This window comes from Lepus europaeus, chromosome 17 (assembly GCF_033115175.1).
Source record: "Lepus europaeus isolate LE1 chromosome 17, mLepTim1.pri, whole genome shotgun sequence".
Lineage (NCBI taxonomy): Eukaryota > Metazoa > Chordata > Mammalia > Lagomorpha > Leporidae > Lepus > Lepus europaeus.
The window spans coordinates 48,435,922-48,453,781 of record NC_084843.1 but is presented as its reverse complement, the minus strand read 5'-3'; the positions used below and the strand labels follow the sequence as shown (position 1 = coordinate 48,453,781).

At 36.7% G+C, this 17,860-nt stretch overlaps 1 protein-coding gene across 1 annotated transcript in view; it reads left to right on the top strand.

Annotated features, from left to right (window-relative positions):
• The window catches only part of IPMK (inositol polyphosphate multikinase), a 72,052-nt gene extending 56,056 nt beyond the window's left edge, over positions 1-15,996 (top strand). The window contains exons 4-6 of the mRNA XM_062214651.1: positions 2,092-2,264; positions 7,358-7,439; positions 10,837-15,996. Of these exons, the coding sequence (XP_062070635.1) occupies positions 2,092-2,264; positions 7,358-7,439; positions 10,837-11,459 (878 nt within the window). The 3' untranslated portion in view covers positions 11,460-15,996. The remainder of the gene's footprint in view (positions 1-2,091; positions 2,265-7,357; positions 7,440-10,836) is intronic.
• Positions 15,997-17,860: the final 1,864 nt, after the last annotated feature.

Below are 17,860 nucleotides of genomic sequence, written 5' to 3'. Positions count from 1 at the left end.
AGATGGCCCAAGTCTTTGGGCCCTGCACCCGCATGGGAGACCAGGAGGAAGCAGCTGGCTCCTGGCAGTGCGCTCACCGTGGTGGCCATTTGGGGGGTGAGCCAATGGAAGGAAGACCTTTCTGTCTCTCTCACTGCCCACTCTGCCTGTCAAAGAAAAAAAAAAAAAAGATTTCATTATTTTATTTGAAAGGCAGAGTTACAGAAAGGCAGAGGCAGAGAGAGAGGAGGTAGGTCTTCCATCTGCTGGTTCACTCTCCAGGTAGCCTCAATGGCTGAAGCTACAGTAATCTAAAGCCAGGTGCCAGGAGCTTCTTCCAGGTCTCCCACGCAGGTGCAGTGGCCCAAGGACTTGGGCCATCTTTTACAGCTTTCCCAGGCCATAGCAGAGAGCTAGATCGGAAGTGGAGCAGCCAGGACTCCAACCGGTGCCCATATGGGATGCTGACACTATAGGTGGAGGCTTTACCCACTACGCCACAGTGCCAGCCCCGCCAAGTAAGCTTTCTTTGGGAAGACCCGTACAGCTTGTTAAAGTGATTTATAGACCAACTTTTGGGGAATAGTAGTGTTCTTAAAAACAAAATACTTGGGCTGGCCTTTTGTGTAGCTGTTAAGACATTGTTCCCATTTCAGAATACCTGGTTTCCAGTCTACCTTTGCTTCCTGCTCATTTGCATCATGAGAGACAGCAGTGATGGCTCAAGTACTTCGATCCCTGCCACCCATGTGGGAGACCCAGATTAAATTCTGTGTTCTTGGCTTTAGCCTAGCTCTACCCTAGCTGCTGTATTCATTTGGGCAGTAAATCAATGGATGGAAGATATCTCTCTCTGTCTCAGTCTCTTTCTGCTTTTCAAAAAAAATAGAGCAAGCAATATACTTGTTTTTCCTTTAGCACTAGTGAGATTATATTATGTATTTGGCAATATTTATCACTTGATTTGCCCTTTCTAAACTGATGCAGTACTTCTGTTATATATTCTATGGAAAGGAGTTATTTCTGTTATTAATCTTAAATTAAGAATAAACTTTTTTTAGAGATTTACTTATTTACTTGAAAGAGTTACACAGAGAGAGGAAGACACAGAGGTGGGGAGAGAGAGAGAGGGATCTTCAGTCTGCTTGTTCATTCCCCAAATGGCTGCAACAGCTGGGACTGGGCCAGGCTGAAGGTAGGAGTCAGGAGTTTCTTCCAGGTCTCCCACAAGGGTACAAGAATCCAAGCACTTGTGCCATCTTTTGCTGCTATTCTATGACCATAAGAAGGGAGCTGGATTGTAGGTGGAGTAACCAGGGAGCCTGCGCTGTGGCACAGTAGGTTAATCCTCCACTTGCGGCGCCTGAATCCCATATGGGTGCCAGTTCTAGTCCCGGCTCCTCCTCTTCCAGTCCAGCTCTCTGCTGTGACCTGGGAAAGCAGAAGATGGCCCAATGGGAGACTAGGAAGAAGCACATGGCTCCTGGCTTCGGATCGGTGCAACTCTGGCTGTTTGCAGCCATTTGGGGAGTGAACCAACAGATGGAAGACCTTTCTCTCTCTCTCCTTCTCACTGTCTGTAACTCTATCTCGCCAATAAATAAATAAAATCTTTAAAAAAAAAAAAGTAAGTGGATTAACCAGGTCTTGAACCAACGACAGTATTGCATGCTGGTGTCACAGGCGGCAGTCCTACTGCTACTCCACAACACTAGCACTGAAGAATATAAACTTTTAAAAATCATTTAAAATACTAAAATTTGCTGAAATATAGATGGCATAAATGATATCAAAAGGGAAATGAATGCATTCTGGAACAACTTTTGAAATAATCTCATTCCCTTTTTAATGTCCTTGGAAGCCTTATATCTACCTCATACCTTTTTCTCATGTTGAGTGTTGCAATTCTCTTGTAAGAGTTCCTCTATGATATTCACACTTGTTATAAATTTATTGGTCAGTCTTTCTTTCATTTGGAATAACGCCATTTGTTAACTCCGGATTGATTTTAACTGTTTTCTCTGTTTTAACATTTCCTCATTTTTGTTTTCCCAGGCAGATACTTGCATAATAATACAAGCATTACTAACTAGGGTTTTTCTATAATCACAGATTTATACCTAAAACTGGAAGATGTGACCCACAAATTTAATAAGCCCTGTATAATGGATGTAAAAATAGGGCAAAAAAGCTATGATCCATTTGCGTCGTCTGAGAAGATTCAGCAACAGGTCAGCAAGTACCCGTTAATGGAAGAAATTGGATTCCTGGTGCTTGGCATGAGGGTAAGAATAAGAATGATCATTAGGAAAATACATGTATTTTTTTTCACATGTTCTTCCCTTGGAAATTGTGGATGTCATTATAACAATACCAGTGTATCAGAGGACAGTATATTTTGGGATTAAATTGACTCTTCCCCAGTGTGTCAGCTTATAAGGGCAGGATTTTTTTTTAATTGTGCAATACACTTTTTATTTTTCATTCAAAAAAAGTCCACAGCATTCAGAAAACAGGGTGGTAGGAGAAATAAAGACACTTTCCAGGTGGATTGATTTAAGAGCAGATGAGTAGGTAGCAATTTAATACAAATGGAGACAAATAACAACCCATGTAAAAATAAGACCTGAATGATGGGAGCGGGAAGGAGACTTATCAACCAGTGCAAATTTGGAGGGTTCATGCATGTAACTCAACATCCAAAGAGGGCAGAGATTTTTTTCCCAAGATTTATTTATTTTATTTGAAAGGCAGAGTTACAGAGAGAGAGAGGCAGAGAGAGAGAGAGAGAAAGGAGAGAAGGAGGTGTCTTCCATCTGTTGGTTCACACCCCAGATGGCCACAAGGGCAGGAGTGGAGCCCGTCTGAAGCCAGGAGCTTCTTCAGGGTCTCCCATGTGGGTGCAGGGGCCCAAGGACTTGGGCCATCTTCCAGTGCCTTACTAGGCCATAGCAGAGAGCTGGATTGGAAGTGGAGCAGCCAGGATTCAAGCCAGCGCCCATATGGGATGCTGACACTGCAGGTGGCAACTTTACGCTATGCCACAGCAACGGCCCCAGAGATTTTTATCTTTTATGGACTGAAACATGGTTAGTGTCAAAATAGTCCTGGCCCATAGTAGGTGATTAATAAACCAATGAGGACTTCAACCATAATTCTGTGATTTTGTTTTAAAGAGGCTTTAAGATTAAGTGCAAAGTAGATCTTTAAAGTAAACATGATATTATGTTTATATGGTAATATGGCACCAAAAAACATGAGAAAAATGTTCTTTATTGTCTGTAATTTTTTTGTTTTCAAAATAGAAATTAAAACATTAGGTGATTGTTTCAGATTTTGCTTGGAATTCTATGGATTTGCGATTTGAGCTAGGCTCACTTAGAGAGTTCTTTTGCTGGTCTCACCTAGGGTCTTTCACATGGCTGCAATGATCTGATGAATCAACTGGGAGGACTTAGGTGACCTCACTCGTGTGTCTGGAAGTTTATATTTACTGTTGACTGGACATTTTTTCTGATGGTCATATCAGTCAGAAGACTAGCATGGATTTCTTCATGTTCCAGTGCCACATTCCAGGAAGTAGAAGCAGGATCTATGAGGGTGCTTGAATTCTTACCTAGCTTGAGAAGTTACTTGCTTTTACTTCTGTGGAATTCTCTAGGTGATACTTAAGCATAGGGCCAGCCCAGATAGATAAGAAGGGAAAGTAGACTTCACTTCCTTTTTTTTTCCCTTAAAAAGAATAGCTCAAGATTTTTTGTTTGTTTTTAATTTTTGTTATTTTAAGATTTGCTTTATTTATCTGAAAAAGTGACAGAGAGAGGCACAGATAGCAGAAAGAGATCCTCCATCTGCTGGTTTACTTCTCAAATGGCCATAATAGCCTGGGCTGGGCCAGACCAAAGAGCAGGAACCACATTCAGGAACTCTACATGGGTAGCAGGTACCCAAGCCCTCGAGCCATCCTCCTCTGCCTTCCCAGGCACATTAGCAGGGAGCTGGATTGAAAGCAGAGCAGCTGGGACTCAAACCAGTATTTTGATATTGGGTAATGTGTTGTAGGTGGCAGCCCAACTGCTGCACCACAGTGCTGGTACCTAGACTCCTCTTCTGATGGTGGGAAAAGTGAAGTTACAACTCCGGTAATAATGTGCTCAAGAGTGGGAAGAATTGCAAAGGTGATTTTACAGAGTAAAATCAGAAAGCAATGTGAAATGACATCTCTGTAAACAAATGGTATATGTCTTCTAGATGTTTGTATGGATCTACCAAATAGTTGTTTACCTATTTAGCATAATGTTTTGAAATTCATCATAGAAGACAATGTAAGATTCTTCTGTTTGAGTTTTAAGCAGGAGAGCTAATAGGAAACATAGATGAATTATTAATGCAGTAATAGCACAGTTGAATTTGGTATTCTGATTATGAATGAAATGAGAAATTGTTCAGGCATTTATTTCATTTTAGAAGACTATAATTAAATGTGAATGTATGGAAATGGGAAAACTGGCTCATTGAATCATGTTAAACAGGAAATATATATTCCCCAAGAATGTGACTGAACAACTCTTTAAGTCTCCCCTATTTTCAAATCTCATACCTCCTGCTTTCCTTCTCATTTTCACAAATGACTTTGTCTTCTGCTTCAGGAAAAATGAAAGCCAGCCTTTACCTTCAGTTCTTGCAGGCAGATGTGCACACTTCACCTGCAGTTGCTTTTGTTGCCCCTGTCCCTTCCTGTCACATTGAAGAATTCCCCATCCTCTTGGCTGAAGACAGCTCTTAGATCTCATTCCATTTCACATCTTCAAGACCCTGATTACCCATACTGTCACTTCACCTTGTCTTGTCTTAGAAATCTTCAGCTTCTGTCTCTTCACTGGTTTTTTTCCCTTTAATTCCCAATATGTTCAAATCATTCTTTTTCAAAAACCGGTCTTCAGAATCCTACCTTTACCCTGCTGTGATCTCTAGCTGCAGATTTAACTTGTCTCCCCTTCAAAGCCACACTAGTTTTTCCTATTTCCTCACTCCCACTCAGAGTTTATCCCATTCCAGTGAGGCTTCTGTCCCATTCTCCTACCACATTGGTCCTCACTAATATCCTTAATGATATCCTCATGTTGCTGAACAGTTTTCATTACTTATTTTTCTTTGAAAAAGCAGTCTTCACTGCTGAGCGGTTTCTCCTGGACACATTCTTGGTGTCCACAGGGCAACGCTGTCACCTGGTTTCTTCCTAAGGCTACATTGCAGTCTTTTTTTTTTTCAGCTTACTTCTTTCGAGTGTTTAAGTGTTGAGAAACTCCTCTGGTTCCATTTTAATGCCTCTCATTTCCTTATTTTTACCTGTACAATGCCATCCATTCTCATTGGTTGAAAATCAGTTATGCTGATAATTCTCAAGTGTATATCTATAGACTCTGTTTTTTTCTTTGATCTGATCTGTGTATCTAATGGCCTACTAGACATTTTACTTAGGTATCTTAAAGGCACCTTGAACTTAATTCATCAAAAACTAGCAGGGGTAGGCATTTTGCCTAGTGTTTAAGACATCTGCATCTCATATTGGAGTTCTTGCTCCTGACTCCAACTCCCTGCTTCAAAATCTTTAGCAGTCACTACCTCTTTACTTCCAGACCTCCCCCCATCCCTAGGCAACCGGTGATCCACTTGCTTCCTCCATATATAAATGGAGCCAAACAGTACAATTTGTGACTGGCTTCTTGACATTTTCAAGTCCATCCATGTTGTCACATACAACATTGTTTTATTTCTTTTTATTAATGAATAATAATTCAATTCATGGATTTTTGACTATTAATATGGCTGCTGTGAACATTTGTGTACATAATTTCTAAGTTAATATGTTTTTGTTTTCTATTTGGGTAGATTTCTAAGTGAAATTTGTAGGTCTCTGAAGGTTGTTAGTATTTAGCTTTCTAGAACAAGATTTATTTATTTATTTGAAAGGTAGGGCAAAAGCAGGCAGAAGAGACAGAAAGAGAGATCTTCCATCCACTGGTTCACTCCCTAAATTGCTGAAATGACTGGGGCTGGGCAGGCTGAAGCCAGGAACCAGGAATTCAATCTGGGTCTCCTATGGCAGGGTCACAATTAATTGGGCCTTGGTCCACTGGCTTCCAAAATACATTAGCAGGAAAACACTATATGTGGTGGAAAATGTTTGAGATTTGATTAGAAATGTCTTCCCTAGTAATCAGTTATTCACAGATTCTTCAGCATTTTGGTGGGAGAGAGGATCCTTTCAACATTTTATTTTGCGCATTTTGGCCTTTGAGTCATTTGGATTTTGTCCTGGCATATTACGGTATTAATACACCTCCTCCCCACTTCCAGATTACTACTTAAACATAATAACATCATGTAATAAATAATTGAACAGTCTCATGTATATGATTCTAAACTATGTTTTCGTGTGTGGTGGGATGATAAAGTTAGTCTCACCTTACTAATTTTATTTTGATTTCTCTTGGCCCTTTTTGTTTTTCTGTGAATTTTAGAATTACCTTATTTGGTTTAAAAAATCATTAGTACCTTCATTATAATCTCATCTAATTGTAGGTTAACTTACCTAGAGCTTACAAATTTGATCTTTTGTGATGTTGAATCTTCTCTGAGAACATGGGTGTGTGTCTTAGAAATGTTTAAAAAGATATCTATATAGATCTTGTATTTAGTTTATTTCTTTGTTTTCATTTTTCTGTTACATTTTTAACTGGAATTTTTTCTTCTGTACATTTTCTAACTGGTTATTTGTATACACAAAAACTTATTTTTTGTTTGGTAATTTGTACATAACAACCATTTATTGTTTATATTCATTTTCAGTGTTTTATCCAGTATGCAGCCACTTTCTACACAGAAAAATAATTTTTATATTGGCTTATCTACATGATGGTGCCTCTTATTTCTTTATTTTTGTCTCCTTGCATTTGCTAGTAACTCCAAAACAATGTCAGATAATAATAATAATGGTGAAAGACATTGTAGCAGAATACTTCTCAAAGTCTCTTGTATTTGAAAAGAAATGCTTCATTATTTTCCCTTTACACTTCAGGTTAACTTTTGGTGGATTAAAGTAAATAACTTTTAATATTGGAAATATTTATTCTTATTATAAACATTTTCATCAATAGTGGATATTAAATTAGTTAAATGCCTTTCTGCTTTATTCTTAAGACTGATTTTTTTCCTTCAGAAATCTATTATATCAGTATATCTCATCTTTCCTCACCCTTCTGTTGCTGGAATAAACCCCTCATGGTCAAGAAACATTAGTTAGTTAGTTGTGTTTTGTTTTGTTTTGTTTTGTAAAGCATTAGTTTTTTAACTTTTAACTGCTTGTCTTTGACAGGTTTATCATGTTCATTCTGATAGCTATGAGACACAGAACCAGCATTATGGAAGAAACTTAACAAAAGAAACTATAAAGGATGGTAAGCAATTTAAAATGCTTTTATTGGTTGTGTTGTAGTGGGTAAAGCCACTGCTTGCAATGCTGGCATCCCATATGAACGCTGGTTTGAGTCTCAGCTGCTCCACTTCCTATCCAGCTCCCTGCTGGTGGCCTGGGAAAAGTAGCAGAAAATGGCCATGGTTCTTGGGCCCCTGCATCCACGTGGGAGGCCCAAATGAAGCTCCTGGCTTTAGCCTGGCCCAGCCCTGGCCATTGCAGCCATCTGAGGAATGAACCATTAAATGAGAAGATCTCTCTCTCTCTCTCCATCTCCCTCTCCCCCTCTCCCCCTCTCCTTCTCTCTCTGTAACTCTTTCAGAGAAGTAAATAAATGTTTTTTTTAAATAATGCTCTTATTATTGGATAGTTATAATAATTCTAGAGTTATTTCACTTTTTTAAAAAAAGATTTATTTATTTACTTGAAAATCGGAGTTACACAGAGAGAAGTAGAGGCAGAGAGAGAAGTCTTCCATCGCTGGTTCACTCCCCGAATGGCCACAATGGCCGGAGCTGCACTGATCTGAAGCCAGGAACCAGGAGCTTCTTCCAGGTCCCCCACGCGGGTGCAGGGGCCCAAGGACTTGGGCCATCTTCTACTGCTTTCCCAGGCCATAGCAAAGAGCTGGATGGGAAGTAGAGCATCCAGGATACTGGTGCCCGTATGGGATGCTGGCACTGCAGGTGGTGGCTTTACCCACTACGCCACAGCGCCGGCCCCAAGTTATTTCACTTTTAATTTACTTTTGAAAGATGACTAAAATAAAAATAAACCATTTTTTTACAAAAAGAAATTTACATTCACAAAATTGGATTAATGATAATCTCTGGTTCATGATGCACCCAAACCAGGAGTCCATGGATAGTCCTTTTTTACATTTTCATTCTTATTAGTATGCTTTTTTTTTGGGGGGGGGGGGGGAGTCTGTGAACCAGATATCTAGCTGAATACTGGACTTAGGAGACTTTTAAATTATCTTTTATTTTAAAATTTTATTTAATTTTATTTATTCAAAAAGCAAGTGATGGACACACACATTCACACAGAGATCTTCGGTCTGCTGATTCAGTCCCCTGATACCTACCAGAGCTGTCAACACCATCCACCTGTCTTGTGTGCATGGCAAGGACTCAAGGATCTCCCAGGATAGCATTTAGTAGGAAGGTGGATTAGAAGTGGAGTTAGTACTTAAATTCATGCACTGTGATATGGGATTTGGGCATCCCAAGTGGCATCCTAATCACCATACCAAATGATCCTCTTTAAAAATCATTTTTTAAATAAAAGTTTAGATAGTGGTGTATTGAAATAAGCCAGTATATGAGAGACTTCAAAATGTGTATTTCTACTGAAATATAGTGTATTTTTACTGAAATTTCTCATCTGTAGTTTAACTATTATAGCGAATAATCAAGTGACATTAAAGTGTTTAAATAAAGTCTGTTAACGTATAAGTATATGCGTCTAAAATATTTGTGGCTGAGATATTAGAAAAGTAGTGATAGCCAAGATTTCTTGAAGTGATATTATATTAGATTATTTTTACCTCTGCTGAGATAGAGAAGAGCTCTGTATAGAATTTATGAAAGAATTATTTATGTATAGAAAACAAACAGCCACAGTGGAACTTAGCAATTAGTGTTTGCCTTGGTATACTTACTCAACACCAAGACAATTATCCAAATTGGCTATTTTATTTATTTTTTATTTGACAGGTAGAGTTACAGACAGTGAGAGAGAGAGAGAGAAATGTTTTCCTTCTGTTGGTTCACTCTCCAAATGGCCACCACAGCTGGCGCTATACCGATCTGAAGCCAGGAGCCAGGTGCTTCCTCCTGGTCTCCCAGGCGGGTGCAGGGGCTCAAGGAGTTGGGCCATCCTCCACTCCACTGCCCTCCTGGACCACAGCAGAGAGCTGGACTTTTTAACAGTTTCTGTCCCAGTGTGGGGAAACAAATTGTTTAAAAACCAGAATGAAATTATATGTGCCTTTAAGTTCCCACATGTGATAAATCAGGCATAATTTTAGAAGAAGCCTAATTTAACAGGTAAAAACATTTGGAATTCTCAGTTTTCAGTAACACACCTAACCAGGGGAAATGCTAATCCCTAAAGTGAGCTCAACTTTCAACTTTCTTTTTTTTTTTTTCCCCCTAAACACTGATTTAATCAATACTGCAGAGAACAAATAAGAATGAATACAGTTATTTTGATTTAGCAATTTATAATGGGCTGTTGACACTTTTTTTTTTTTTTTTTTTTTTGGACAGGCAGAGTTAGACAGTGAGAGAGAGAGAAAGGTCTTCCTTCCGTTGGTTCACCCCCCAAATGGCCACTACTGCCAGCGCCACTATCCAATCTGGAGCCAGGAGCCAGGTGCTTCCTCCTGGTCTCCCCTGTGGGTGCAGGGCCCAAGGACTTGGGCCATCCTCCACTGCCTTTCCAGGCCACAGCAGAGAGCTGGACTGGAAGAGGAGCAACCGGGACAGAATCCGGCACCCTGACCAGGACTAGAACCCGGGGTGCCAGCGCCGCAGGCAGAGGATTAGCCTAGTGAGCCATGGCGCCGGCCTGTTGACACTATTAATAATGGTTTTCATTTGACTCTGGGTTTTTAGAGTAGCTCTTTAATGTGAATCCAAAAAACAAACAAACAAACAAGTAATTTACTGTAAAATTCCTCCCAAGAGTAAATAGAGCAAATCTTGGCATTAGATTTCTTATAGATAGAACTAAACTAGCAGTCTATCTGTAATAAACGTCTACTTTATCTAAATAGAATGTTTCATTTTACATTAGTATCATTTTTAAAGATTTTTAAAGATTTTTTTTTAAGGATTTAAAGAATTTTTAAAGGTTTATTTATTTATTTGAAAGTCATAGTTACAGAGAGAGAGGGAGAGACATGAGAAAGAGATATTCGATCCATTGGTTCACTCCACAAGTGGCCACAATAGCCTGGGCTGGGTCAAGCTGAAGCCAGGAGCTTCATTTGGGTCTTCCAAGTGGGTGGCAGGGTCCCAATTACTTGGGCCATCATCTGCTGCTTTCCCAGGCACATTATCAGGGAATTGGATCAGAAATAGAACAGCTAGGACATGAATCAGCGCCCATATAGGATGCTGGAGTCAAAGGCAGCAGCTTTACTTGCTACACTACAATGCCTGTTCCTATCGGTGTTGTTTAAATGCTTTCTAGTAAGCATCTTCACCAGAAATTAAATTGAGGTCTAAATTTCTCTGACTAGAATTTAATTAGTTGTTGAATTAATTGCAAGGAATATGATAGGGAAACAGTTGAAGAATTGTATCTATGATGAATTTTCTTCCTGTCTATTTCATAATTGAGTAATAATCCTAATGATTTTGTTTTTGTAGGAGTCTCCAAGTTTTTTCATAATGGGTTGTGCTTAAGAAAAGATGCTGTTGCTGCCAGTATTCAGAAGATTGAGAAAATTCTTCAGTGGTTTGAAAGCCAGAAGCAGCTTAACTTTTATGCAAGTTCATTACTGTTTGTTTATGAAGGTTCATCTCAGATAGCCACTACAAAATCAAATGACAGAACTTTGGCAGAAAAGTTTTTGTCCAAAGGACAACTGTCAGATACTGAAGTACTGGAGTACAACAATAACTTTCATGTGTTAAGTTCCCCAGTGAATGGAAGAATAGAGGCTTCTGTAGGCAAAAGCTTATCCAAGATATATGCTCGACACAGAAAAATGTATTCAAAAAAGCATCACAGTCAGACTTCCTTGAAAGTTGAAAATATAGAGCAAGACAATGGGTGGAAAAGCATGTCACAGGAGCATTTAAATGGAAATGTACTTTCCCAACTGGAAAAAGTTTTCTACCATCTTCCCACTGGTTGCCAAGAGATTGCAGAAGTAGAAGTGCGAATGATAGATTTTGCTCATGTGTTCCCTAGCAACGCAATAGATGAGGGATATGTTTATGGGTTAAAGCATTTAATCACTGTACTTCGAAGTGTTTTAGACAATTGACTCCTTTGCTGCAGTCTTTTTAAGGGGAGGGTTGATCACAATGAAGAGCAGCAGTCGTTATTGCTGCCCCTCTAATGCTGTGTAAAAAGTTTGTATTGTGTGTTGACATTTTATTTGTCTTTATACTTTTGGTAGAAAGGTTAACTTTTTTATAATCTTACTCAGGAAAACTAATTTGTTCATTAGAAAACTATGAAGAAAAAGACACTTAGAAGTGTTAAGCAGGGAATGTGGTGGTACATGGCATAAACACCTATTTGGCTCAAGCAAAATGGAAATCATTCTTTAGTCATTAAGAGTTTATTTCGCTTTCTGTAGCCAATTTATCATGAAGTCTCTGTCCACCCACCTTGACAATGAGCCATATCTAAACTGCTATGTTATTACTATACCTACAAAAACCTAGAAAGCACAGATTGATATCATTAGTATTGCAATGTATAAAGTGATTAAAACTGGAGAAAATTGCTTCAGAACTAAGTACTCATTAGGTTTTACATTAAAAGTCAGAACAGCATATCAAAAGGTGCTTCTTAGTGAAATTACTTAAAATTGTTGCATTCCAAAAGCAGATTTTCCATTTTAATTTCCATTTGTAGATACCTTACAAAATATCATACTTAATAAAGAAGATAACCAAAATGTACAACAACAACAACAAAAATCTTCAAATTAAGAATGCTAAATATTCTTACAGGGGTTAGGAAGAGAAAGATTATTTGTAAGGAACAAAATATTTTCTTAAAAATCTTTGATCTATGGGAAAATTAGAATCGACATTTACTACATTAAGAAAAGTAGGGTAAACCATAAAATACCTTTTTCTGTAATTGCAACATCAAAAAGGTGACAGATTGAAGCATTGTTTTATTTCTCCTTTAAGTGACATTTTGAGATTTTTCTTTAAAACTTTATACATGTCCCTATTTAGTTCATTGGTAATATGAAATTTTTGTGTAAAATAGTGTTTCTCAGAATTCCTGTGAGACAATGAAAGACAATATCCAGTCTTGTGTTACCAAAATTAGTGCATCACATAGGGTTTGGTGTGTATTGAGATACATGTTTCTGTTTCTCAAAAACAGTTTTCTGTCATATTCAGCAGAGTTACTATAATTCTATGGCGGACAGGGCAAAGCTACATTTCCTGGAAACATGGATTTGTAAGGATTTAGCTGTGTTTCATACCCACCACTTTTCACAGGCTAACTAGTTGTTTGCCATGAAAACATATAAAACTTCAAACTTAAACCTGTGAATATGTTTCTCAATTCTGCCATCCCCCACACTGTGATTCACTACTAACTCATCTAAGCAATCAACAGTCTTGCTCGCCACAATCCTGGAATATGTTCTGAGCTTGTAAATTGTTATTTTCTCCTCCTTTTTCCCTTCAATTTACAAATTAAACTTTAAGCACTTTTTTTGTGTCCTGGAGGAAAGTATCACAATTTTATGTTTCTTTATTTTCCAACCGTTTTTGAGGGTACTTTTCAAATATTTGAAGCCAAATAAAAGTACCAAATGCTCTGTGAATTCCATGCTTAGTAAATCTATTAAACTAAAATCACTTGAAAATTCATATGCATTTTGTTACAGCAAAATTTGATTTCTTTTAATTTTTTTATTTAGAATCAGTATAAGTATTTTTCATATGGACTTAATGGCCTTACTCTACTGCCCAAATGGGTATTGGCTATAGATTTTTGTGGGATTGGATTTCAAGTCATAATTAATACAAGTTTTTAGTTCTATTTTTTCCATTATGATATGGACTTTTGTTGTTGTTATTGTTTGGGTAGTGGTTCAATAAACCTTAAGCTAAATAATAAACACTATTTTCAATCTTAGAAGACAAGAGGCTTTTTTGTATGGGATGGTGTCAGCCTGTGTACAATGAATTTAATAAACTGAGTATTATCAGATTTTTTTTTTGCACATTTTAGCTCAATAAAGTCTGAATCAACTGTTCCAGATTTTCTTTTATCTGTATTTGGAAATATAGTTTTGTAAAATCTGTGTTGTATCTTTTTGATACAATAGAGCATGTTTTGTTTAAATAAAACAAGCATTTCTATCTTTTGTTTTTCAGGGAAGGGATTAACATCTAATTCTTTTGTTTACATTTTTTATCACTGTTATCCAATGCTGATTTTACGTTATTTTATAAGTAAACTTACATGTAACAGAATACGTATCTGTTTATGTAATTACATGCAACTATTTTACTATCTAGTTCCTGTCAATTATGATTATGTTGAAATTTACCACTGTGGGGATAAATGATCACTATTCACCAAGTGTATTTTAAACGTGTAAACGTTTAAAAAATAAGTAAAGTAAGGATGTCATTTGGGGTAATAGGATTATCATAGCTTTTTTGCCCTAGGAAACATAAATAGTGATTTTAGAGTATTTCTATGGAATGCATTCATAAAGGACTTCTAAAGGAATGTGGCTGTGAATAAAACATTTCTCTAATAAAAACTTAAATTGTATAATAGTTTTATAATAAAGTATTTACAATACTTGATATTTTAATATCAATGGAAGTTGCATAGATTCAAATTAAAATCAATTATAAATGCTAATATTTTATCTAAATAGTTTTTCAAGAAACAGTTATGAAAATATGTATATTAAATGGCTCTACCATGGAGCTTGTGGTATTTCAACTCTATTCCTGATTCTTTGTTTGATGTGTCTGGGAAGATTGTACTTACTATGCCTCTTTACACTACAGTTTTGTTATTGAGGGGCTCTAGATTGTGTTCAGTTGAATAAGAATTTTTTCTGAATTTTGAATTAATACTTTATGATTTCCTAGGTATTTTTCTTTATATCATATCTATAAAGTCTAAATATTAAATTTATAACATCAGTTAAAATAATTTCTATATATTTCATTTGCAAGTTTTTTTGCTTCATGCAGATGAAAACACATTTTTATTTTAAAAGATTTGGAATATTGGAAAAGACATAGGCTAAAAGAAAATGATAGGACAGTGAAAGGGTTTTATATGGGAAATTTCATAAATTGTGTCCACTATTTTAAAGCATTACCATTTTAGCAGTTCATTCTTAGCAATTTGGCTTTTTATACTTTAAAACTTAATTTGCTTTAAAAAAACTGTTTACAATGCTTTGTAATTATCCAGTGCCTTTACCCTTGATTTGATATATTTGTCACCTCAGTTATCCTTTCTATTGCATCCTATGTTTTCATAGCCTAGAAGTCATCAATTTTTTTTGTTTTTAATTGTTGATGTGGTTATCTAAAGATATAACCATTACCTGTTAAAACTTTGAAGAAACAGTAGGTTTGCCTTTGGAGGTCAGCCTGCTTACTCTTAATTCATTTAAAAATATTTATTGGATATAAACCCAGTGTGATGCATTTTTAGCTCACGAATATACAGTTGTGATTTAATGAGTTAAGACTAACCTTTTCCAGCATTATGTCTAGATGGGATGACGTGGGACTTAGAGATGTAAGCAAATATGTATTTAAAGATAACTAGCATTTGAGTTTGTGTAAAAATAAGGGATAAATATCAAGTTGAGATGGAGCAACAGTATGTTAGAGAGGTTAGAAATAATATTTTGCAGCATTGTGACCTCTTTTAGACTTTTGAATTTGGGCAGTAGTTATATGTAATATAATGAAAGCCCTAATTTTTCACTTTTCTTGCTGGTAAAGGTACGTTTAATTAGACTGTCCATTTAGAGTAGTGTTGAACGTAAGTACTGTGAAAAACATTCCATTACATATTCACAGGCAAACTAACTGCACTTTTTTTTTTTTTGTATTTCGCAATTTAATACAAATATATTAGGCTTCAAACTTATCTTCATCACTGGTATTTTAAATTGGCAATGAATATGAAATTACTTCTTGACTGACATTACTATTGCTTAAAATGCCTATTAATATTTTAGGAAGATTACATCCTCCATTTTTTTCAAGTTCTTATTAAGTTCTTATTATTCTGGTAGCCTCTGCAATTAAACAAATTGGGATGTACTTTCAATAATTTTTTTTTTTTTACTTTTTAAATTTTTGTCATGATTTGGGTTAAATTTTGGCCTGGTGTTCACTTGCAATATATAAACAGTTTAATTATGAGGTGAAATAGTCTTAAGTATGAAATGTGATGCACTTGCATATAAATGAAAATAGTGTGCACAAAGACACTTTACTATGGGAACTGTACTGGAAGATTTATGAAAGCATGTGAAATTGCACCTAAAATTGTGTTCTTAGTGACTATAAGCAGCAATGCTAAGTTAATTGTACTTGATGAATGAATGTATTTAGTCACACTTTGGTTTAAATGTCTTAATGTCTTTTTTTTATGTGTTTGTAATTTGTACTATTGATGTGGGGTATTCTTGGATTGCAGGGGTTATTGTCAATGTGATTTGTGTTTTTATTTTATAGAATCATCTAATGTGATATACCGATTTTTATAAGTGATATTTAGATAATTCTAATAACTGTATATTTGACATCCTATTAAAATGTTTTGCATTGGAACCTTTTTTTCCCATTAATTGTAACATGCCAGCACATCCCTTGTAGTTTGAAAATTACTCATTCATTTAACAGGTCTGCACCAGAGCCTATAGGAGTCATTCTGGATGCACAGATGAGACAGGCTATATACACATGGGAAATGACAAATCATGGAAACTACAATGTATGACCTAAAATCTTTGGAATCTACCTAGAGAAGTGCACCAAGAAGAAATAAGTAAAATATATTCTGTAGTTTTAAAACTTAGGAAGTAGATAAGACAGTTTTGCATGTGTTTGAATTTAATCAGCAACCAGATTATTATTTTCATTCATTAGTTTGCAAAGGACTCTGTCAGATATCTGCACAGCACTCTTGTTTACCTTTGGGGATTTTAAAGAGTTTAATAAGATTCAGTACTTGTTCTCAAGATATGTACTGATAAGAAAAAAGGTAAAAGTGGGATAAGAAGCTACTCAGTGGTGATTCTTAGCTCTCAATATCCAGCAGAGTTGTATGTTAGAGGAGTCAGTTTTAATATCAAGAGGAAGAAGAGCTGTGTGATTCACAGCATCAAAGCCACTTAAGTCAGGGCTCCGGAAGGTTTATTGAGTTCAGCCTTTACACCTGCTGCCGTGTCTACCGTGGAGAGGAGTGATATGGGTGAAGAAGTAGTTTCTCCTTTGTTCTGGTGAAGACTGCTACCGAACTCCGTGTTTCAGAGTCCTTGAGTTAAAGTATAAAGTCTCAAAGTTGAAATCAAAGTAAAAATAATTAGAATAAAAGTCATTTGGACATTTCAAATGAAGGCTTAATAATAGGCCTGGGAAGGGCTTGTGATGCTGCTGGTCTGTGGACCACACTGAGAGGACCAAGATGTGCACAAAGTTCCTTGAGTGCGTGGTATATAGTAGAGTTTGGAGGACTTAGAGCAGAGATGCAACCAGAATTGGTAGAGCTAAGACTGCTGGCAACAGAGAAAGAAATGGGTTTAGGATGTGAGAGAATATAGCCAGCAATGAGTCAAGGTATTACTGGCCATTCTCTGTTGGTTAAAGAGTTCATTAGCTCTCTTAGGACATTAAACTACCACCTGTGAGAAGTTTTGGGAGTGTGATAATGGACATCATTTTTATATTACTCATGACATTGTTAATCTGTGTGAATGGCGACTACTTTACCAAATGAAGAAAACGTTCTGCATATGCTTATGAGCTATGTGGTACGGACCATCTGACAACATTCTTGGAATGCTTTGGGTGTAAGTGACTGGTAAAATTGATTTAGGGCCGTCAACTTTTTTTCTAAGAAGTTTAGAAGCTCTTTGTAGTTATTATCTATATAATTTGATAAAGCACCTCAGGATTGTTAACAAAAAAAGTGGACAGAGTTGTATTTATTGGGGGAGGAATTGCTGTTCAGGTCCACTGAATCTGGGAAGGCAAATGCCGGAGAAGTTTTAATAGAGGATTTCCACAGAAAGATTTTGGAGGCAATTCATTTCTCTTTGTCCCCCATATTTATCTACTTTCTCTTTCTCTCTCTCTCTCTCTCTCTCTCTCTCTCTCTCTCTCTCTCTGTGTGTGTGTGTGTGTGTGTGGTGGTATGCCAACTATTTATTTTGTCCCACCTAGATCCAGTGCAGTGATCTTAACCATTGCATTGTTCATATTTATATCCTTGTTTTAGTCCTTACACAACTTGTATTCAAAAGTTCTTTGCTGCAGCCATCCTCATACACAGAGCTACAAACCCGCATCTGTGTCCATCGTAGTCACCTGGAAAACTTAAACCTGATTTTCTATCAACTCATTATCTGTACTTTAGAGCCAAAAATGTTTAGAGAAAAATATAGCCATCCTACTAATATCACTTGGAATTTAT